Below are 24,640 nucleotides of genomic sequence, written 5' to 3' on the forward strand. Positions count from 1 at the left end.
ATGAAATCATTTAAATTGTGTCACATCTGTAAATGTGATAGGGGATGATAAGATTTAGAATAAAGAAAAACATTGCTCGTTTGTATTGATCACTTTAATTTGTTTTTAGGAAACAAATGGTTGTGATTTACTGAGTCATGCATAGTAGAATATCCTAAAAATTATGGACATAGAATTACAAGTTTCTGTTGGTCCCACTTTGGCAAAAGCTAAACTAGAAGAGCCACCGGGAATTATTTCTTTTAGTGACTGAGCTTTTTAAAGCAAGCAAGCTCAAAGGCTAGCTAGCGTTGTGATAAAGAGCTTGCATTTTCCGCACTCATTTCTGGATCCTCATAGCATCAACGTATGACTTCCCATCGAGTTTCCGTGAGAAAAGACCCTTCAAGTAATCTGCAACTCTTATTCTTTTGAATAATGCCGGTGACTCTGTATTCAAAAGGCTTGGCGCTGGACCAAAATCTCCTTCCAGCCTTGGGCTTAAAAATGTGGCTATCGACAGCCTCTCCTTTTCTGAGTTCACAGTCGCACGATGCTCGATGCTACGGTAGATACCATTCGTCACAATCTGCCAAACCATTCATGCATGAGAATTGACCAACTACTGAAAACTAGAATACACTTTTTTTTACCGTAAGAAAGATATATATGGTTAACATTTTGTGTCAGGAGATTTACATATTTTATACGTTTCTCTTCAAATTATAGAAAGTGTATGTCAATACTTTTGAGTATTGGTGAAAGATTCGTGACTGAACCGAAATAAATTGAGATTAATCTAAAATCTCCGAGATTTACCTCCAAAATATCTCCAATGTTGACGATGAAAGCATTGGGGAGGGGTTTAATTGGGATCCACATGCCATCTTTTCTAATCTGCAGACCTTCAATTTCATTGAGTTGGAGGAGGATTGTTAGGCCTACAGCATCGGAGTGAGGGTTGATGCCGATGACAAGCTCTGGTTGTGGACATGGAGGATAATAGTTCATCCTCATTGCCTGGAGCCCTTCTTCAAATAGGCACCTCATGTCATTAGTTTCCATTCTTAGAGCTTTGGCCATCTGATCTAGGATTTTCATGGCAAGATTTTTCAGCTCTGCCGAGTAAGCTTCCAAGTTATCCCTGCATACAAATTTGATCTTTTCAACTTTTCCTTCAGCCCAAAGATTTAAAGAAATATAGTTTGATTGAATCACAAGATCATTAATGGCGGTAAAAAATCGAATATTTTATATTAAACAATTTAGATGTTCCCAACGTTTTACTACGTTTAAATCGTCTTAAGAGTAGTGAGAATAAAAATAAATAGTTTGTGAACAGTAATAAAATATTTTGAAAATATTTGATAATAATTATGTTTCCAAACAGATCCTTATTGTTTTCTTCATTAAAGAAAGAGAAATGATATTTACAATTATGGAGTGTGCAAATGTCATGCACTCCTTTAAAAAAAAAAAGAGTAAATATGAAATTCATGTTAAAAAATTAATTTTTTAATGGTAGACTTCATTCTTTTTCAAAAAGAGTGCGTGATACTTACACAATTTATAATTGTATCTAGCATTACTCTTTATTTATTTGTTTTAAAAAATCTGCTTGCAAGCATGAGAGTGAAGAAGGGATCAGATGACCTGAGTGGGAGAGGAAGTTGAGGGAATAAGTGGGGCTTCCTGAGATAGGTGGGAAGGGTTATGAGGAAGAACATGTCACTCCAGTCTAGCTTTTGCTCCTCCGAAACAACAAAGCTCTGTCCAAATCCCTCGACATTTCCTTCTCTTTCACCTTGCCAATACTTCTTTTTCTCTTCCATATCCATATTAAATAGTTCTTGAATGCCAGATTTCACCTTCTCCAACAGGAAACTGCTCACCCCATGATTTATCAACTACAAAAACATTCCCATATTAATTTTCCTCATAAATAAATTACAAAAATAAAAAAAGTTTGAAAACTCATGATGAAGTCATGTCAAAGTAATAAAAATCTTAGAATTTAAGAAATAAAATTATAAAATATTGTCGTTTTTACTTCTTGTGTCCGTTCTACTCCTCCCCCCATTTCGCAGTGGTGGGCACTCACCCTCGCTTTTCTAGCCATGCATGTACAAGCCCAAAACCTGCAACCTCTCCGTTCATTTAAAAACACCCACTCAAAAAATTCACTTTTTTATTGTGATCCTACTGAAAAAGTCCATGTTAGGTGCGAGAGAGAGAGAAAATTACGAGTATGTTTGGACGTCAACATCACCTCATCTCAAATTAATTATTAATAAAATAATAATTAATGAGATTTAATAATTTTTCAATATTTTATAAAAAATTTAAATTTATCTCAATTTATTTTATATATTCAAATATATATCTCAACTTATTTATATTCAAATACATCTTAATAAGACCTATATAAAATATTACTTTTCACATATCAAGTTAAATCATATGAGACAATCTCATATCCAAACATAGCTAAAGATTTATATCCGTTTGACATTTTTTAAGTGTGGTTATTGTCAGGTTTAGTGTATGGATTAATGGTATATGTATAATTATTTTTTTACAAATATTTATATAATTATGGTTTAAATTAAGGGTATTTCTGAAAAATTATAGTATTTTTAGAAGTTATTTAACTAAAAAAGTTTATCATTTAAAACAGGATTATATAAAGGGTTATAAAAAAAAAAAGCTGTATGTGTATATTTAAGAGCACTAGCAATGGTTTATTCATCTTCATATTCATATTCATATTTATATAATATGTTTTTAAATTTATCTATATTGATTTATGCATCTCTAAATTTTTACATAATTATGAATAGTGCCCTCCCACTTGCAAATAGGCTGGGCCCATGTGTTTTGTTTGTAGTGTAGTGTATCTTTTTGTAGGGTTTTATTTGGTATTTGTATTTTATTTTTCTCCTTTTAATAGGAGGGTGTTTGGATACCCCTCTTCATTTGGAGGATGATGTGAATAAAAGAAATAGGCTATTTGACTTATATCCATAACAAGGTGGTTGGATACCTCTCTCCTTTTGGAGGATGGAGTGGTTGGGATACCTCTTATCATTTGGAGGATGGGGTGGTTAGGATACAATTTCCTTCTTTGGAGGTAGGGATGTGTTTTATCTCTGATTTATATAGAGAGTGATACTCTTTTATGAGAGTTTTTAGAAATTTATACAATGCCTAAAGGAATTTGTGTGCAGGGAGGCGTATAACATATGTATAATTTGGCTTGTATTCGGAGTTTTCTCTGTATTCACTAGTCACAACTGTAACTTTTTTCATAGATGAAATGAAGCCTATTTCCTATATAAAAAAAAAAAATGAAAATATAATCCGAATGAGTTGATCTTAAACATGACCGTAAACATTATCAGCGTTTACCTTATAATTGATCTTTATGGTCATGTTTACAAACGATTTGTTTCTCTGATCATTTGCTAAAAGTTTGTATTGGACGATAAAGGTGATCAAAAGCATATATATCTTTGGTAAACCTACCTTTCCAAATCTCTGAAATCTCTTGTCATATGCATGATCTGCTACTCTCATAAATATTTTTGGACGAAGGATTCATTTTTTCTTCAATCTTTTCCTGAATCCGTTTAGTCAATATGGGTCATGACTCTTCAACCAAGAGTTTTGTCATAGATTGTACTTAATTATACTCTCACAAAGTCTTTTGTCATGAGGAGCCATTTCATGGTTCAAAACAGTTATATAATAGATCAGATGATCAGGTTCTTATTTCTTCATTTATGAAGAGTTCAACAATGATCATATATTCATATTTTACTCTGTGGGTACGTATGTGTGTGTGTGTGTGTGTGTGAGAGAGAGAGAGAGAGAGAGAGAGATCACGACTGACCTGGAAGAAACCCCATTGTTTGCTTGCCAAGTGCAACTTCTGCAGTTCAGAGTCCATAAAATCTTGGGAAAATAGGAGATGCATGTCGATGACTGGGAGTTGGGGCAAAGCCGTGGAGTCGGATATGAAGGGAGGGTCTTGATCGGGCCGCACATACCGTGGTGGGACGGTGCTTGCTGTGTCCTTTGCAAGCTCCTGAACACAGGGAACCGGGAGAGAGCTCCCAAACCTCGTTATCTGCGCTTCCATATACAGCTGAACCGGTAGTTCTTAGCTAGGAAATCCAAGGGCAATTTCAGAGCTTTAATTCCTACATATCACAAGACTGGGGATAACGTACTGATGAGGAAACGGGGGTAAAGCCCACCCACCCTCGGTCACATCATATTTCATAAGTCTAGTGAGCAATAAGCACCACTTTTTTTAATTTCTTTTTTTGGACATGATATGTGAACGTAGAATATGATTGATAGGTAAAATAATTTAATTAGTTTAATAAGAATAAAAAAATAAAATAAAATTTAAAATATACACACTACAAGACAAAGTACTTTTCCGGCAACACTAATTCGCCGGAAAAAGCCCTTGCATACTCTTTGAAAATCAACATTCATCTCGAAAAACATTAACCCACGATTTATTTTGTCAGAAAAAGTCTAAAATTTTGCGGCAAAAAAGCCTGTAAACCATGTCGCTAGTGGACTTTACCCGCGATGAAATCTTATTTGCCGCAATATAATTCTCCAGAAATAAGAGAAAACAATGGACATAACTCACCAAAAATATTCTAACATGACAAATTTGATATTTGCGGCGGGTATAAGTAGTCGTAAATAGTTATTACCAACGTATGAGAAACGTGAAAAAAGTTATAAGACAAATTATTTCTGGTGATCAAAAGTTGCCGTAAAATGTCGGTTGTAACATAAAAAAAAATTCACTTAAACAGAATACATAAAAAAAAAAAATATAACACACATTCACATTATAGGTTACTTAAATATAATACATAAAAAAAAGTTATAATACACATTCACATTATAGGTTCCAGCTCAAAAAACCAACTGCACAAGCAAGATATTGAAATAATTTGACTTCTAACTGCAATCTACTTATGTCCATCAATTGCTGATCAGTATGTGCCAATGCGTACCGTATGCCTACATATTGCAAAAAATGAGCTGAAATCAATTACATTGTGAAAACACAAAATAAAGAGAGGATACAAAATAAATTACATTGTGAAAACACTGTAAAAATGGAAAACAGTGCACAAAAACATTGATAGTGCAATACATGTGCCATTCTGGGAGGAAAACCGACGGTTGATCTTGGATGATCTGGAATAGCTGCTTGTTGTAGCGGCAGAGGGCTCCTTGGTGGCGCGTGAGGGTCAAGCGTCGACGAGCTCCGAATCTTCAACCCGTGCATGCGGTCTATGCTCCACTCCGATTGGCGCCGCGTTTGATGGTCTTGAAGATCGGCGGCTGGACAACCTCCAGGTGGGGCGTGTGTTGGCTAATGGGTGTCGGAAAGTCCCGATCGGTGATTCTCTCTTTAATTGGCCTGAAAAAATACAAAAACAAAATCAAAACACTACACGAGAAGAAACAAACGGGCATAAGATAAGATTATTGCATTATTTTGTACATTATAAATAATTAATAAAAAGTTTATTCATATTTTCTCATATTATTATAATTCTTGCATGATTATAGATAGATGCAAAAAATAATTTCTTGATTATTTTTATATTTTAAAAAATATTAAAAGAAAGATGATTAATATTATTTTATAAAAATATAATTAATAATAAAAAAATGCATCGTAATTCTAGGGATAAAGTTACTATAGGGATGAAGTTGTACTAAAGAGAAGGAAAAAGGGAAACACAAGAAGTAATAAAATATTAGAATGAAGATGCTACAGTTCCCTTTATATATATATATATATATATATATATATATATGACTCTAGGGATAAAGTTATTATAACTTATCTTCTAATGAATTGTGTTTAGCTAATTCAATATAGCTGAAATTACGTGAACATTTTTCAAAATATGACTTTCACTGACATTTGGCTAAGCCAATGCCAGTGCTCCACGTTGTTTTTTAGCACAACCGTATTTGCTCTCCATACCACTACAAGAAATAACGCTTTTTGCGACGATTTTATGACTGTTGGAAATAAAATCTCCGCATAAAGCCTTTAATTGCGGCGATTTTTAAATCGTCACGATCGTTTTATCTAAAATTTTAAAACTGGTCTTTTACGGTGATTTTTTAACTTTTTACGAAGAACATATTCAACGCAAATACTAATATGGTCATTTGCAATGATTTTTCACTTTTTGTGGCGAAACAAATTGCCGCCATATTTAAAAAACTTGTTATGATGATTTTTAAATCGCTGCAATTGCAAAAGTGGCCTTTTGCAGCGATTTTTAACTTTAAAAATCGTCGCAAATATTAATTAGGCTTTTGCAATGATTTTAAAAGTGTTGCAAAAAAGAATTTTTATTTTCGGCCAATTACAAGTCGTTGCTTAATCTCCAATGCGAAGTGGGAAATCACATAGTAGATCAATGTATAATTCACTTTTGCAGCACTTTTTTGTACTTTTTGCGGCGATTTATGGCGTCGCAATAAAATTTTTTAATTGTTGCGTCATTAATCTACCGTCGATTAGGAAAAATCGCCGCAAGAAACAATATTTAAGCAGAACATTATCACCGTAATAACATATGCTAATAAAATTTAAAACGCCCGCCTTAAGGTTTTCCATAATTTCTTTCCCTCCAGCCCTCATTTCTTTCCCCTCCTCCCCCCTCTCTCCCCAATCCGTCTCCTCCCTCGAGCCTTTGCCACGCACAGCCCGTCGCCAATGGCCCCACCACGCCACCACCTTCTCATCTCGACGGCCACCCCCTCCTTCTCCACTCAGTTTGATTCACAAGCAAGCAAGGTAGTCTCTGCGATGCAATTTCTGTGTCGTCTCCTTGTTCTTCTACGGGTTTAAGCCTCTTCGATTTGTTGGTGATTTTGTCATATTTTTTAATTTCGATTTTCCGCCTTCGTATTTGGATACATTTCTACGAACTTTCATGCAAATTAAGAATCTTGGGTTGAGAGACAGCATGGTTGGGTAGTTAGGGTTTCGGGTTTTGTGGGTTATACCATTATAAGCTTATTAATCAAACATACAAATTTTTTGGTCAGTATTTCGAGGAGCTTTGGGATCCTAAAGATTTTTTTTAATAAAAATAAATTTCTTGGGTTAGGATTTAGGCTTGCTTGGGTTTTATTCGAAATGCTCTAATCAATTTAAAAGCTTTAAAGTGGTTAGATTTACTTTTAATGTGTTTTATGATAATGAAGCCTATTTAGCTTGGATAAAGATCTGTGGGTTCTGTTTGTGGTTACATATGGTACCAACCTTCAGGACTATTTCCAAATTTGAGCTATTCTTTCTAGTTGATTAATATGTAGGTGTTTGTTGATGTTGTTCCTAGGATGACAGAGAATTTCCTGGCACTCTGTACAAGTATGATTGAATTTCTCAATTTTGATTATGATTTAAGCCCTCATTCCATAGTTATGTATGTCATGTATGGAATTGAACACTTCTTAAACTAAGTGGTTTCTATTATCATGTTATGAATAATTGTCTTAGATTATATTTCAAGTGGCTAGGTTCATTGGATTTGGAAGACTTATAATTGAATAAGTCTTCCAAATCAGTATGTATTTTTTTTACATACTGAGAAATCAGTAGAAATCAGTTTTGCTACTGGGAAATCTTTGCACTTCAAGGGATCAATTTTGTTTAGGCCTCCATTTTTATGTGTTAAACTAGTAGAAATCAGTATGTATTTTTTTACCTTCTACTCAAGCTAATAACATCAGTATGCACGTACAACCATTAATTTAAACTAGGTATTCCTTCCAAGTTCCATATTTATTTTATAACGTCTATATATGCTTACTTGCAATAGTTGAACAACGCTCTAGTATTATGAAATTACCTATATTATGTTTGCTTAATTTTTGTATTTTCTTTTCAATTATAGCTGCATCCAATTTACACCAACTTCAATCTTAAGCTGCTACTTGTATGTGGTCTTCTATATACTTGATTCAAAACAAGTATTTCTGTGTTAGAGTTGGTTTTGGTTGCTTAGAGCTGGTTTTGGTTGAAATTTGAGTTCACTTGGTTGAGTTTACAATTGTGTGATTGGGTTGAATGGCATAGCTGTTGGGTTGTTATTCATTCTGTTTTGTGCATTTTTTTTAATTACCTGAAATCATTTCCGGCGAGTATAGTTCGTTGGAAATAAGTTTTTCGTTATAGAAGACTATTTGTGGCGACCAAAATATTGCCACAAATAAGCTTTTGCAGCAACAATTACTCGCTGGAAAAGAGACAATCTTATTTGCGGCGATTTTAACCGCTGCAAAAAATATTATTCACGGTGATTTTTGAACATGCTGCAAATAATATCAAGATATTTGCGGCAATCTTTTGTGTATTCACGACGATAGAAAACGCTACAAATACTTTTTTGCAGGGAAATGAGACTGAAATCTCAATATTATTTACGGCGAAATTAATAATATTAGCAGCGAAAAAAATCGTTGTAAATAAAAATTTTTCGTGACGATTTTTGAATTTTGCTGGCTAAACTTTTAAATGTCTCAACAATTGCGACGAATGTCCGGCGCAGCATAAATCGCTGTATAAAAGTATTTGCAACGATTTATGAGGTTATTTGCGGCGAATTTAAATGCCAGAAAAGACCATGTTTCTTGTGGTGTTGGTTCACAGTACTATAAGAAAAATGCTTATACGTTGCTAGTTATATGCAATGGAAATGACTATGTTTTATTATAAAAATGAGTTCATTCTCATTGCAAATAATAATTTTCATCACAAAAAAAACTCCTATCAAATAATTGTTTCTTTTCTAGTGTCGCTTACAAGATCCCTAAGTGCTGAGCTTCGCAACAAGCTGTCCTCCAATTGATTGAAACCAATTCCATTATTTTCAGAGAAAAAAAAGTATATACTACTTGAATATAAAGCTAATTACGATAATTATAAATGTATTGAAATTAAATAATTAAAATACTATATATTATATAGAATATTGTGAGGAAAAAAAATCACAATTATCTAAATATATAAGGATCTTATAACTTGTCTTTTCAAATTATCTATTTACAATAGCACTAATGCATGCCATCGTGAAAAGACAGGGCAATAAGTGAAAATTGTGACCTAATATATAGCTAGACATCAAATGAATCAGTCACGTTTTTTTAAACGCTCTTGATCGATTTAACCCCAATAATAGTGTTAAACAACAATATCAAGGTCAACATACAGATCATCATCATGAGTTGATCCCATTCTCCTCAAAGTTGTCAATCCGTTCGTGTTGGGTTGGATTAATTGTATCGGGTCATTTGTTTGGATTATTAATTGTATCGGGTTATTCTACTATTAAAAAGTTATATATTATTTGATAACTATATGTGTAAATCATTTTTAAATATGTTACATTTATTTGAAAATAAATTAAAAAAGTATATTCTGAGGTAGAAATAATGATCATTTAATTTTTTAAAGATTATGACCACATCCTTAAAAGTTTGAAAGTTGTAATTATCTAAAAGTTGTATAGATATTTTTATCCATTGACGATCTTTTTAAGATCTGAACTATATTCTGAATTATCTAGAAGACTCCGTTTGAGGAAAGTGATTTGCTAGGTATAAGCGGTTTGGCACACCAAACCGCGTACAACACTCACATAACTTTTTTTATTACAAAAATAAATAAAAGAAGAGTTTTGTTATGTACAAGCAAGTTTGTGTACCAATCTGCGTATTAATGTTGTTACCTTCATATTCTAAATTCAAATTAGCACTGTTTTTAATAAAATCTACTTTCTGATCAATCATATTGAATTAGTACGCAAAATCGCTTACAATTAGATTTTTCCATAAAAAAATACCTTACATTTAACATTAATGGTACGCGGTTTGGTGCACAAAATTGCTTGCGAAAAGATTTTTTCTTGAGAAAAAGTACGTACCTTTGAGAAAAGTAATTTCTTACTTATTTGAGATTAAAAAATATTTTAATATAAAACATGAGTACCCAAAAAACCTAATTTCTTTTTTATTAAAGAGCTTTTAAGTCTATTTAAACACTTTTTAAGACTCCTAATACAACCCCAATTAACAAGTGATCCTAAGTTTGAATTTTTAGGAAGCTGAACATAAAAATATAAAAATAGAAGTATTATAGTATGACAATATGAAAATGAGGAAGCCTTCTGGCGGTAAATGTTACCTTTAAAGAAAAGTCATTGACGTCAAGCAACAACAACTTTCCCTTTCCTGCAACCAATTAAGAATGCACAAAAATAAATTCACATAAATCAAAATTTAGGAATATTACTTCATTGAAATGTGAGTTTTTTTTTTTTTTTTGAAGTAAAAAAAATCAACCCAAAATTAGTTTTCTTGAGAGATCAACTACCAAGGGTACGGTATTTACTTTTTGGCTATATTAGAGATTGAGAACCAGCTCCAATCCACACAGTGGCTAATCTCCACAACATATAGAAACCACCACCCTCCATCAGAACCCATTTCAGAACCAAAATCAAAGCATCCACCCTGCACAATCACAAACCAACAGTAGAAATAGGCTAAAATAACAACTTACACGTAGCACAAAAGAAACTATCATAAGCTGATGAAAGATAACAAATAATTAAAATAAAACTTTCATGTACTCTGCCATATTTAATGGGAGCAACTCACAATAAAACCTATATACTAATAACTCATCCTCTTGCAGCATAGAACTCTTTTCACATTAATCATTAGAAGACTCATTATCTCAATAGCACGTGTGAGAGTATGGGGACACATTTGGACTCTAATCAAGCTATCCTCTTCTTGTAACAGAACCCATAAACAGTAATTTTTAATTTGGACCCTAATCAAGCTACTCTCTTCTTGAGACAGAACCCGTAAACATTAATTTTTAACATGAAAAAACAATAAAATGTTAGCAGTAATACAATTTATATATTTAATGCAAGGAAAATCAATATCTTTCACTATTTCTAACTACACTGACCAATTGAGCCAAGAAATACAAGCACAATAAAAAAAAAAATAGTCAAACCCAATAGCATGTCAGAACAAGATGAGGAAAGTTGTCATTACAAAATAAACAATAATGAATCAACTATACAACCACACTATCTTATTAACTTTTTTTGTAATATAAGTACTGCATGACCACACACCTACACCAGCTTGTTCTCCCTCCACGCAACAACACCAGAAGCTAAGATATGTATGAGATTATTTAATCCATGTAAAGCCAAAAATGATAGAGAAAACCCAAGAGATCCACCAAGATTTTAATTTTTCCTTCAATCAGTAGACGACATGAGTAGTAGGAGAAGAGTTGCCCTGCTTTAAACTAATACAACCTACATACCATAAAACATGTACAATTTCCAGCAAAAACAAGAATAGTTTCAGGAAAACTCAAGTTATCATTTCTATAACAAGCATTGGTGAAGTGACTAATCACAAAAAGTGGATTATCAAATAAGAAGTTAACAATTGGCAACTTATAAAATGAATGAGCAGTTTAGCAACCAATTTGGGATCCATCACAAAATGTAGATATAGTATGGAGAAGAATTTTACTTGGTCCCCCTGCTGCCGCCGGTATAAATTTCCACACTCTACAACACTATGGCTCCATTACCTCCATAGACCACCAACCTCTAATTGAAATACAAAACTATCTTATAACAATGTCTTCGCATTTTTGGTTGCTATGGGACAATGAAGAATACATATTCTCCACCAAGATGAGAAAGCACGTGAAAGGAGTGAAAGAGCCCAAACCAGCATGCATATTTCTAACACTGCAGTAGGACCCTCCTAACTCTTTATTTTAAAAAAATAATTTCATTTAGTACAATAACAATAAACAAGATTAAAGAAGAAAGTGGGCTGTCTGTCACCACTTCATAAGTGGCCTTGAATCTAAGACCTCCCCCCACATAAATATGAGTAAAAATACTGTCAAATGTATATGATATTTATTTGGCATATAGATTATGTATCAAGTATGCAATATTGTTGCAATTGAACCAGCAAAGATGAGATAACGAGAGAGAAAGAGGAACAGAGTTAGAAGAAAAAAAAAAAAGTGGGCGGAGGGTTAGAAGCATTAAGGTTAGGGCTTGGCTTTTTTGGAAGTGGGGAAAAGGAACAGAGCGAGAGAGAAAGAGGAGCAGAGTGCGAGAGAGAGGAAAAAAAAGGTCTGTCTATTTTGATTCGAAACTTTTTGCAGCGAGAACAGTCGTCGTAAAAGTACTATAAAATGTTGCAATCAGTCATATGCTACCAACTTATTTCCCGCAGTCATATTTCTGGTGACCAAAATTGACGAAAATATATTTCTCGTGATGACATTTTTAGTTGTTGAGATTTTTGCAACCCAACAGTCCAAAATGAGTTGTTTTGCATCAATTTCATTTCCGGCAATAAAATAAAAAAAATGACTTTTTTCATTGCGATTTTTCGGAAGGTTTCCGCCCAAACTGTGGAAGTGGGCTTTTTGTTAGTATTTTTAGTTGGCGCAAATAAATGTAGCCGCGAAAACTACTTTATCTTGTAGTGTGTATGGTGCATGGTGTTTAAAGACGAGTAGCATAACCTGTGATGGAAATCATGTATCCACCATGTAGGAAAACTAACCTGCCTTTCTTTTGTATTGTATTCATCTTAAATAGAGATTACAAGTGTGTGCAACGGTTATGAACAGCTAACATCATGACTGTCTATTGTGCTATAAAAGGAAATATAATCACTGCCTATTATGCTATACAAGGAAATAAGAATGTATACAAAATAGAATGAGGAATAAACAGAATAAGGAATTAAAGATGAGAGGAAGTCATGGAGAGAGAATCGTGGTTGACAGATCGTATCTCTACATCCCCCCTCAAGCTCAAGGCGATATTGGATTGTTGAAGAGCTTGCTTCTATTCGGTAGAAACTTGGCAGCACACAATGGTTTTGAAAATATATCGGCGATTTGATGTGGACCAGAGATATGTTGCAGAAAAAGAATACCACGAGCTACTTGTTCCCGAACAAAATGAATATCGATCTGAATATGTTTCGTGCGATGATGAAAAACTAGATTCTTAGCCATGTTGATAGCACTGATGTTGTCGCAATACAATGTGGGAGCAGGAATTAAATAGCCGATGCTTTTCAGAAGATGCATGAACCACATAAGTTCAACTGTGGTTGATGCCAACGCATGGTATTCTTCTTCCGTTGTAGAGCGAGACACGGTAGCTTGCTTCTTAGCTACCCAAGATAACAAGTTATCACCCATATAGATAGCAAACCCAGTTGTAGAACGTCGATCATCCCTAGATCCTGCCCAATCCGCATCACAAAAACCACGAAGTGCAATGAGAGAAGTTTGGACAAAATTAAGTCCAATATTAAGAGTACCTTTGAGATACCGAAATATACGCTTAACGGCAAGGAGATGGGTGTCTCGTGGATTTTGCATGAACTGACAAATATTGTTGACTGCATAGGAGATGTCGGGGCGTATCAAGGTGAGATATTGTAGCGAACCAACAAGGCGCCGATAATAAGTTGGATCAGATAGGAGAGCTCCCTCATTAGCAGTCAACGACGTACCAGAGGCCATAGGAGTGGAGACTGGTTTAGCACTGTCCAGACCAAATTTCTGAAGTAGAGAAAGGAGATATCGAGTCTGAGTGACAGTGATGGTTGACTCATCTCTTGTAATTTGTAGGCCTAAAAAGTAATAAACATATCCAAGATCCTTCATGTGAAAAGCAGTAGAGAGATGAGAAATAAAGCTGCTGATGCTTGAAGAAGAGCTCCTCCCTGTTATAAGTATGTCATCGACATAAATTAAGAGCACAATTATATCTGAACCTTGACATCGAGAAAATAAGGACTAATCATAGGGACATCGATGGAAACCCATTTGCTGAATATAATTGCTGAACTTCATGTACCATGCTATTGGAGCCTGTTTTAAACTGTAGAGAGCTTTATGCAGTTGACAAACATGATGGGGATGAGATGAGTCTTCAAAACCAGGTGGTTGGGATAAATATACACGCTCTTGTAAATCACCATGAAGAAAAGTATTACTTACATCAAGTTGTTTAATTGACCAACCTTGAGACAAAAGTGTGAAGATCAATCGAATGGTACCATGTTTAACCACTGGACTAAATGTTTCATCATAATCTAGGCCAGGAAGTTGGGTGAAACCACGAGCCACTAGTCGAGCTTTATATCGTTCAATTGAGCCATCAGATCGTGTTTTAATTTTAAACACACATTTGCTACAAACTAGGTTCATGTCTGGTGTTCGAGGCACCAAAGTCCACGTATTGTTGCTATGAAGCACATTAATTTCATCTTGCATGGCTTGCTGCCACATTGGATCAGTGAGAGCGTGCTTATACATTCGAGGCTCTTGTGGTTGGTTTTCAAGATCAGCTAGAAAGCATGCAGGTATTGGATGTCTTGAAGAAAAGAAAACCTTAGGCTTTAATGATCCTGTTTAAGTGCGCGTTATCATAGGATGAGTTCGACGTGGTGCAGATTGTGAGATGGCCTCAATGTCTGGATAAGACAATTCTGAAGCATCTTGAATGATGGTGTTGGTAGGAGGCTCCTGGCATGGTGCAGACTGTGGCATTGACGCAGAGTGTTGAACATGAAGTGAGGAAGAATGCACATGGTCAACATTATTGGCAACTACAGTTAAGGAGTCGGATGGAATAGATTGTAAAGCAGCAATTTGAAGAGGTTTGGGAAGAGCACAAACTTTGAAGGTATGAAAATTAGATTTAGTGGACTCCTGCGTCGACCTGAAGGGGAATGTTAATTCATCAAACTTTACATGCCGAGAGATATATATGCGACCTGTTTGCATGTCGAAACATTGATATCCTTTGTGATGTGTAGAGTATCCTAGGAACACACAACGAATGGATTTATAGTCCAGTTTGGACCTTCCAAAAGGAGTAAGTAATGGGTAACATGCACACCAAAAAACTCGTAGAAGAGTATAGGATGGTGGCGTTCCAAAAACAAGTTCATAAGGAGACTTGTTACCAAGAATAAAAGTTGGAAGCCGATTTATAAGAAATACTGCAGTGTTAAACGCAGCTGTCCAAAATAGTGGGGGAATGGAGGCATGGGCCATTAATGTTAAACCAGTGTCCACAATATGCCAATGCCGAGGTTCGGCCAATCCATTTTGCTCTGGTGTTCCAGGACATGATAACCTGTGAATAATGCCATGGGCTACAAAATAATCTTGTAAACTTTGGTTAACAAATTCGCCGCCACCATCACTTTGAATTATTTTTGCACAAGTATTGAACTGGTTAATCATTCTCTGAAGAAATGCAGGAAATATAGTGGCGACATCAGATTTATGAGCCATAGGAAAGTGCCATATGTATCGAGAATATTCATCAATAATGATTAAATAAAATAAAAACCCATTATATGAGGGGATTGAGGCAGGTCCCCACACATCAGTATGAAGAGTATGTAAAAAGGTTGTAGCATATGTCTAGGGGTGTAACCGGTCCGGTCCGGTCTGGTTTTGGATAAAATCTAGAACCGAACTGGTATGTATCGGTTTTGTATTTTTCAAAACCGATTACGCACCGGAACTTCCGGTTTTTTTAAAATGTAAATTTCACAATTTGTCATTAAAAATTTATTTATAAAAAAAAAATTGATTTAAAAAAACTGTTTTATACTTTTATTAATATATTAGACTATATAATAGTATTAATATTAGACTATTGATATAGTTATAAGTTATATATTAGTATTAGTTATAAACTTTTAGTGATTTAGTATTAACATTTTATGTAATAATTTATAAATTATAATAAGAAATTATTTTATAAATGAATATATATGTTATATATAAAATTTCACATAAAAATTTATATTTATACATTATATATAAAACTTATATATATTAATATTTAATATATATAAAATATTTTGTATAAAACTTATATATAAAAATATTATTTTTTATTTTTTTTAATCAACCGGTCCGGTCCGGTCCAAAAAATCCCGGAACCGGAATCGGACCGGAACTGGCCGGTTTTTACGTTTTAAAAACCGGTTCCGGACCGGTTCAAAACCGGTAAAACCGGTCCGATTTTCCGGTTTTCCGGTTCTCGAGCATTTAAAGCTGCTAATATAGGATCAAATTCAGATCCTAAACCTCGAAGAATACATATGATGAACTCATCGTCATCCATTGGCTTACCTGCACCTCGAAGAGACAAGGCCAGAGATTTGGCCTTGTGCATATAATCTTCTAAAGAAGAACTGCCTTTGTTGAGCGACTGCAACTCGCCCTTCATCTGTTGAAGACGATCCTGAGTATGACTACCATAAAGAGTCTCCAAAACATGCCAAGCATCATGAGAGGATTCACTATTGATGACTTGGGACAGGTGACCATCGGACAGAGAGCTATTGATCCATCCAAGAATCAATTGATCAGTGCGCAACAACATAGCTGCTGCTGGGTTGGTTCGAGACTCACCATCTTCACCGATGATGATTTGTGACGGGCAAGGAACCTGATTTTGCACATAACCAAGAAGACCATTTCCATGGAGAATGGGAATGACTTGGGCTTTCCATAAAAGATAATTTGTGGAGGCTAGCTTAATTGAGATATCAGGTAAATGAGGAGAAAGTGGAAAGTCAAGTGAAGAAGGAGTTGACAAAGTCAAGTGAAGAAGGAGTTGACACAGGTGGGATCGAAGAGGTAGAAGACTCCATTGTTGGTATTACGTCTGGGGTCTCTGATACCTGCATGTAGGAAAACTAACCTGCCTTTCTTTTCTATTGTATTCATCTTAAATAGAGATTACAAGTGTGAGTAACGGTTATGAACAGCTAACATCATGACTGTCTATTGTGCTATAAAAGGAAATATAATCACTGCCTATTATGCTATACAAGGAAATAAGAACGTATACAAAATAGAATAAGGAATAAACAGAATAAGGAATTAAAGATGAGAGGAAGTCATGGAGAGAGAATCATGGTTGATAGATCGTATCTCTACACGCCAAGGAATCCCACGATGAAAGCTGCCGAATGTGTGTTTTTTTTAATATTTGTTTTCTTTATTTTTTAGTATTGTGTTGTTGCATTTTTTTGTATATAAAAAAATAAATAAAAAAATGTTTTAAAGTATAAAAAAAAAAATAAATAATTTGCACTGTTGGTAGAAATCCTTATGGGATTTCTCGATGGCCCTAGCAGCTGCATTGTAAGAAATGAGCAATGCACGGGATAATTCCTAAAAAAAAATCCTTTGTTGAATGTGCCATGTCAATAGTTTTGACGGAAATGATAAGATTTAGAATACCACTGCATATTTATATCGATCACTTTAATTTGATTTTAAGAAAAAAAAATGATTGTGACTTAATGAGATATGCATAGTACTAGCTAGAATATCCTAGAAATTATGGAGGGCATAGATCTAATATTTATTACCGTAGAAATAGAATTACAAATTTCTGTTGGTCCCACTTTGGCAAAACAAAGTAATTAATAATATAGAATGAACATTTCGTTTATTTTAAATCTGGCTCGAGTATATATACTCAAACTTATTCTCTGAAGAGCATGCATTTTTGGCCTCATTCCTTAGATCCTCATAGCATCAAGGTATGACTTCCCGTCGAGTTTGCGTGAGGAAAAACCCTTCAAGTAATCTACTGCTCCTATTCTTTTGAACAATGCCGGTGACTCTGTATTCAAAAGGCTTGGCGCCGGACCGAAATCTCCTTCCAGTTTTGGGCTTAAAAATGTGGCTAGCGACAGCCTCTCCTTTTCTGAGTTCACAGTCGCACGATGCTCGATGCTACGGTAGATACCATTCGTCACAATCTGCCAAACCATTCATGCATGGGAATTAACCAACAATTGAAAACTAGAATCAAGCACTTTTTTTTTACCGTAAGAAAGATTATACACACTACGGCCTGATGAATTTTATTGCATTTAATAAACAGTTTTTACAGATAACATTCTACGATATGGGATTCATATATTTTGTCTGTCTCTTTCCGAATCATAAGAACTGTTTATGTGTAATGTAAAAGAACTTAAGGGTAATACAAGTCTCCAAGATTTACCTCCAAAACGTCTCCAATGTTGACGATAAAAGCATTGGGAAGGGGTTTAACAGGGATCCACGTTCCATCTTTTCTAACCTGAAGACCTTCCATTTCATTAAGTTGGAGGAGGATTGTTAGGCCTGAAGCATCCGAGTGAGCGCTTAAGCCAATGGCAAGCTCTGGTTGTGGACAAGGAGGATAGTAGCTCATCCTCATTGACTGCATCCCTTCTTCAAATAAGCACCTCATGTCATTACTTTCCATTCTCAGAGCTTTTGCCATTTGGTCTAGAATTTTCATGGCCAGATCTTTCAGTTCTGTTGAGTAAGCTTCTAAGTTATCTCTGCAATTAGATTCCATAGTGATGAAAAATATTGGTCTTTTATATATTGGGGGAGGGGGGTCGAACCCATAATCTCCATTTTGGACATGTGGGTCTTGTGCCATTAGGCCACATGCAGTACTTGGCAGTTAGTTGATTTGATACTTTAGAGTAAAATTTGAACAATTTTTAGAGTAAAATTTGAATAATTTAGGATAGCCTCAAAGTCCAAAATGACTTATTTTATTAAAAAGAGTAATGATAGATACAGTTTTAAGATATGTAAATCACGCTTACTCATTTTGAAGAAAAATAAGCCCACCAATAAAAGAATGATTTTTCCATATCAATCTCATTTCACTTTTTTTTTTTTTTTAAAGGAAGTGTGAGCACGTAAATAGAATTTCTATTTTAAAAATCATGCAAGCATGCGAGTGAAAAACAGAAATGAGACCTGAGCGGGAGGGGAAGGCGAGGGAACAAGTGGGGCTTCCTGAGATAGGTGGGAAGGGTGATAAGGCCGAACAGGTCACCCCAGTCCAGCTTTTGCTCCTCCGAAACAACAAAGCTCTGTCCAAAGCCCTCAACCTCTCCTTCTCCTTCACCTTGCCAGTACTTCTTTTTCTCTTCCATATCCATACTAAATAGTTCTTGAATGCCAGATTTTACCTTCTCCAGTAATGAACTGCTCACTCCATGATTTATTAACTGTAAAAACATTTCCACATTAAATTTTCCTCGTAAATAAATATTAAAAACAAAACGTATCCCTTCATTTTATGGGTGATTAATCAAACCAGTTGGTTTGAAAACGACTTGTCCCATTTCATTTTATTATTATGAAAAACCAAAAAATAATTGTATAATTTAAGAAATAAAATCATAATGGGCAACCATACACCGTTTTCTTGCCACCTCTATGATTTTTCTCTTTTAAAAAATAGACGTTGACTCACTTACAAAATTAGAATAATTAATGCTAAAAGTAGTTGTAAGATTTATAAGTATCATGTATTCTATTTAGCGAAACAGTGAGAGTTATCATTAAAAGGTTAGATTTTTTATATGAGTTAGAGATTTATGTTTTTTTATAATTATTTTTTTAAATTAATTAAGGTCTCGTTTGAATACAATAAAATGAAAATTAAAAATTAAATAAAATATTATTAAATCAGTTCTACACGCCACCAGTATTGTGGAACGGTCGTGTAACTAGTTGACGTGGAAATTGCCACATCAACTTCTGACAAAATAAAAAAGGACCCTTCTAGAGTTACCGCAGGGGGCTCCCGCTGGAGCTCCCGCTAGTGTATTTGAATTTTTTTTTTTTTTCATTTTTTACATACATTTTTTTAATATTTTTAAATATTTTAAAAAAATTAAAAAAAAATCCCATCACTATTAAAAAACATTTTTTAATAGAAAAATAAAAAAAAAAAATAAAAAAAAATCCCAGCGGGAGCTCCAAGCGGGAGCTCCCATCGGGAAAACTAGCATTTTCCAATAAAAAAAGAGAATAAATGAGTGGAAACAATCGACCCATTGACTGAAGAAGAAATAGCATCTCAGCATTTTAACTAACGACTGAAGAAGAACCAACGTCTAAAGATGGACTAAAGGAAGAAGAAAGGACTGGACTAAACAAAGAAGGAAGGACTAACCCTTTTCTACAGAGCATTTCGAGTGGCTGAAAACGCCCAAATCCATTTTGGCAGAGGATTTCAAGTGACCGAAAAACACCCAAATCGGTGCTCGACAACAATAAAACAAAGCTTACGACGGTTTGAAAAAAAAAGTTTGGAGGTCAAATGGGACTTTCTGAGAAGAGTCTTTAAGAGCTTTATGAAACCCTTTCAGATACTAAATTCTCTCTCTTTCTATTCATCTTAAATGAATTAAATTATCAAATTCATACAATGGTTATTGTATTGACGATACAGGAGACCCTTTTGTTTTAGTTTTTGAAAATCAGATTACACGACACTTTCAAAATTGAAATTCTACGTCTCTCTGCTGTTTGGTTGGGGAGAATGCTAGCAAAAATTATATCAAAACCATGATTGTGGAGAAGATGATATGGACTTCGTCGGATGTGGCTACGTGGGCTGTGGCTTCTTGAAGCAGTGGAGAAGACGAAGACAATGGGGATGGGGGTTCCGAAGACGAAGGGTCCGGTGGCTGAGTCTAAAATTGCAGACCAATGATCCAACCAAGAACTAAAAAAGAATACCCATAACAAAAGAATACCCACAACAAAAGTTGTAGACCAATGATCCAGAGGCCGAGTCTGAAAATGGGTCCGTTGGAAAAGAAAAAAAAAAGACGATCCCAGAAGGAAAGACAAATGGATAGAGGTCCCCGAGTCTCTCTCTATCGCTCCTTATAACTTTGACGTTTGCTTTGATTATTCAGCTGCTTCAATCAATTTTACAAGTATTTATCTTTTTTCTTTAAAGAAATATTTTCCAGATCTTCTTTCACTATCTTTCCCAGATCATAAGGTCAACGCTTATCAGTTAGTCCTTTTTTTTGTGCTGTTTGTTTACAACCTATGTGTTTCTCGGATCATTCGATGAAATTTTGCATTGAACAATTCAATGATTAAGAAAGATGCTCTAAAACATATATGACTACGGTTTGATATCTTATTCATGCATATGGTAATCTCATTCTTGTGTTTTGGATTCGTTTTTTCTTCAATCTTTTCAAACTTCGAACCCAGCTTGATCAGTCAATATCGGGTTTGACATCTTATTCAAGGCTTAATGGTTGAAAATAGTTACAGATCATCAGATGCTATAATTCTACCACTCTTTGTGTGTGTGTGAGAGAGAGAGAGAGATCAAACTGACCTGGAAGAAACCCCATTCTTTGCTTGCGACATGCAATTTCTGCGACTCAGAGTCCATAAAATCTGGGGAAAATAGGAGTTGCATGTCGATGACTGGGAGTTGTGGAAAAGATGTGGAGTTGGATATGAAGGGAGGGTCTTGATCGGGCCGCAGATAGCGCGGTGGCACTGCGGTTGGCCTTTCCTTTGCCAGCTCCTGAACACAGGGAACTGGGAGAGAGCTCCCAAAAGTCGTTTTTTCAGCTTCCATAGCTCCGAGATGGGAAGTCCAAAGGCAATTACAGAGCTTGAATTATACCTATTATAAAATGGCCATGGGGACCAGTACTGTATTGCTGTCGAAACTTGTTTTATGTTTTGAATATGTACGCGTGTTTGTATATATGCTCTATGTGCCTTATCTATTATTTTCTTCCTAAGACTTTTTTTTTTTTTTTTTTTTTGGTTTTTGGATTCTACCTGGTGCGGGTAACATGGTTGTATTTGTTTCTATCATATTTAATTATCTTTCTTTTATGTATGTTGTTCTATTTATATTTATATATTCTGTTGCGAAAAAAAGCTTATAAAAATTTTGATGTTTAAATAGGGATTACAAGTTTTCGTTGGTCCCACTTTGGCAAAAACCCCATTGCTTGCTTGCCAAGTGCAACTTCTGCAGTTCAGAGTCCATAAAATCTTGGGAAAATAGGAGATGCATGTCGATGACTGGGAGTTGGGGCAAAGCCGTGGAGTCGGATATGAAGGGAGGGTCTTGATCGGGCCGCACATACCGTGGTGGGACAGTGCTTGCTGTGTGCTTTGCAAGCTCCTGAACACAGGGAACCGGGAGAGAGCTCCCAAACCTCGTTATCTGCGCTTCCATATACAGCTGAACCGGTAGTGCTTAGCTAGGAAATCCAAGGGCAATTTCAGAGCTTTAATTCCTACGTATCACAAGAATGGGGATAACGTACTGATGAGGAAACTGGGGTAAAGCCCACCCCACCGACCCTCGGTCACATTATATTTCACAAGTCTAGTGAGCAATACGCACCACTTTTTTTAATTTTTCTTTTGGTCATGATATGTGTACTATGTGCACGGTGATATATGAATGATAAGTAGAATAATTTAATTAATTTAATATAAATAAAATAAAAATAAAAAAATAAAATAAAATTTAAAATATGCACAGTACAAGACAAGGTACTTTTCCGGCAATACTAATTCGCCGGAAAAGCCCTTGCACACTTTTCGAGAATCAACATTCGCCACGAAAAACATTAATCCTTGATTTATTTTGTCGGAAAAAGTCTAAAATTTTGTAGCAAAAAAGGCCGTAAACCATGTCGCTAGCAGACTTTTACTCGCGACGAAATCTTATTTGCCGTAGTATAATTCTCCAGAAATAAGAGTAAATAGTAGACATAACTCATCGAAAATATTATAACACGACAAATTTGAGATTTGCGCCAGGTATAAGTAGCCGTAAATAGTTATTACCAGCGGTATGAGCAGCAGGAAAAAAGTTATATGGCAAAAATTATTTCTGTCGATCAAAAGTCGCCCTAAAATGTCGGTTGTAACATAAAAAAAAAAAATCACTTAAACAGAATACATAAAAAAATATAACACACATTCACATTATAGGTTACTTAAACATAATACATAAAAAAAAAAAGTTATAATACACATTCTCATTATAGGTTCCAGCTTAAAAAACCAACAGCACAAGCAAGAAATAGAAATAAATTTGACTTCTTCCTGCAATCTACTTATGTCCATCAATTGCAGAGTAGGTGCCAATGCGTGGCGTATGCCTACATATTGCAAAAAATGAATTTTGAGACTTAAAACATGAAAACATGAGAACGAATATTATTTGACCTGTTTATCCAAAACATAAAGTTATTATTATTATTATTTATTTATTTATTATTTATTTATTTTTGATGATATTCTGAGTATACGAAGTACTAGACTAACAGAAATACAAAACAATATGGGTTCCCTCAATACTAACAATGAATTCAACTCATTCCAACTCAATTTCAGCTAACTACCAAAGTATTTTAAAATGTAAAACTACAAGTTGGGATGTATTTCCCCCTTCAAGATTTGCAAAATAATGAAGAGCAGCAAAGAATTAATCAGGTGCACTGCAGGCATTTGAAACCATGATGGGCTTATAGGACCAAGGAGCAAGTACATTGGACTTCATGGTTAACTAAAATTCGTCTACCCAATGTTATTATTTTAGCCAATCACTCCAAAATTTAAAGTCTATATTATTGGATTAGTTATTACAATTTCTATAATAAAAAATATTATTATTATTTTTTGTCTTGTAATTTTTTTTAATAATAACGGACATCATTCCATTTATTAATAGAGGACATACAAAGTTAACTTAAAAATAAGCCAGTTATAAACGTTAATAACTTCCCAACACACTTCTATGACTGATATGGTCTAGTTCAGACAACAAATCTCCAAAGATCTAAGTCTGAGAGATAGAACAACTCTGTCCACGACGGAGTTAATAGTAACCGGGTGACAAAACCCCGTACTCCGACTAAGCAGAGTAGGGAGCACCCAACCCCACCATAAGCACCACCTAAGTGGAGGGGACCACTCCATTCGGACTAAGGTCCGAAGACACTATGTTTTTGGATTTTTATTTTTTTAAAAAATAAAGACAGGACACAAAATAAATTACATTATGAAAACACTGTAAAAATGAAAAAACAGTGCACAAAACGCTATTGTGGCACGTGCAATACACGCGCCACTCTGGGAGGAAAACCGACGGTCTATCTTGTAAGATCCAGAGTCACAAGATTCGGAATAGCCGCGCATTGCAGTGGCAGAAGGCTCCTTGGTGGCATGTGAAAGCCACGCGCCGACGAGCTCTGAATCTTCAACCTGCACATGCGGGCTATGCTCCACTCCAATTGGCACCGCGTTTGGTGGTCTTGAAGATTAGCGGCTGGGAAACCTCCAGGTGGGGCGTGTGTTGGCTAATGGGTGTCGGAAAGTCCCGATTGGCAATTCTCTCTTTATTTGGCCTGAAAAAACACAAAAACAAAACCAAACACACTGCAAAGGAAGAAACAGATGAGCATAAGATAAGATTATTGCATTATTTTGTACATTATAAATAATTAATAAAAAGTTCATTCATATTTTCTCATATTATTATAATTCTTGCATGATTATAGATAGATGCAAAAAATAATTTCTTAATTATTTTTATATTTTAAAAAATATTAAAAGAAAGATGATTAATATTATTTTATAAAGATATAATTATTAATAAAA

General features: G+C 34.8%; 2 protein-coding genes across 2 annotated transcripts; both read right to left on the reverse strand.

Moving 5' to 3' along the window:
* Positions 1-60: 60 nt before the first annotated feature.
* Positions 61-4,254, reverse strand: LOC108998075 (protein SRG1-like). The gene is made up of 4 exons (XM_035688086.1): positions 3,872-4,254; positions 1,633-1,886; positions 799-1,123; positions 61-568 (listed from the first exon to the last, which is right to left on the reverse strand). Exons 1-4 carry the CDS (start codon positions 4,118-4,120, stop codon positions 320-322), a joined length of 1,077 nt encoding a protein of 358 aa, XP_035543979.1. The 5' UTR covers positions 4,121-4,254; the 3' UTR covers positions 61-319.
* A 13,242-nt stretch (positions 4,255-17,496) lies between these two features.
* Positions 17,497-21,691, reverse strand: LOC108998076 (protein SRG1-like). Its single transcript, XM_018974529.2, has 4 exons — positions 21,339-21,691; positions 18,941-19,194; positions 18,183-18,507; positions 17,497-17,934 (listed from the first exon to the last, which is right to left on the reverse strand). The coding sequence occupies exons 1-4, from the start codon at positions 21,585-21,587 to the stop codon at positions 17,692-17,694; spliced, it is 1,071 nt and encodes a 356-aa protein (XP_018830074.1). The 5' UTR covers positions 21,588-21,691; the 3' UTR covers positions 17,497-17,691.
* Between the last annotated feature and the right edge of the window lie 2,949 nt (positions 21,692-24,640).

Source organism: Juglans regia, chromosome 3 (assembly GCF_001411555.2).
Source record: "Juglans regia cultivar Chandler chromosome 3, Walnut 2.0, whole genome shotgun sequence".
In the NCBI taxonomy this organism is placed as follows: domain Eukaryota; kingdom Viridiplantae; phylum Streptophyta; class Magnoliopsida; order Fagales; family Juglandaceae; genus Juglans; species Juglans regia.

What these genes read in the sequence shown, in the direction of transcription:
- LOC108998075 (XM_035688086.1), bottom strand. Translation starts at nt 4,120, where the DNA reads ATGGAAGCGCAGATAACGAGGTTTGGGAGCTCTCTCCCGGTTCCCTGT. An exon ending in CAACTTCCTCTCCCACTCAG is followed by an intron (nt 1,124 to 1,632) that starts GTCATCTGATCC and finishes ATTTGTATGCAG; the next exon opens with GGATAACTTGGAAGCTTACT. An exon ending in ACATTGGAGATATTTTGGAG is followed by an intron (nt 569 to 798) that starts GTAAATCTCGGA and finishes ATGGTTTGGCAG; the next exon opens with ATTGTGACGAATGGTATCTA.
- LOC108998076 (XM_018974529.2), bottom strand. Translation starts at nt 21,587, where the DNA reads ATGGAAGCTGAAAAAACGACTTTTGGGAGCTCTCTCCCAGTTCCCTGT. An exon ending in AAGAATGGGGTTTCTTCCAG is followed by an intron (nt 19,195 to 21,338) that starts GTCAGTTTGATC and finishes ATGTTTTTACAG; the next exon opens with TTAATAAATCATGGAGTGAG. An exon ending in ACATTGGAGACGTTTTGGAG is followed by an intron (nt 17,935 to 18,182) that starts GTAAATCTTGGA and finishes ATGGTTTGGCAG; the next exon opens with ATTGTGACGAATGGTATCTA.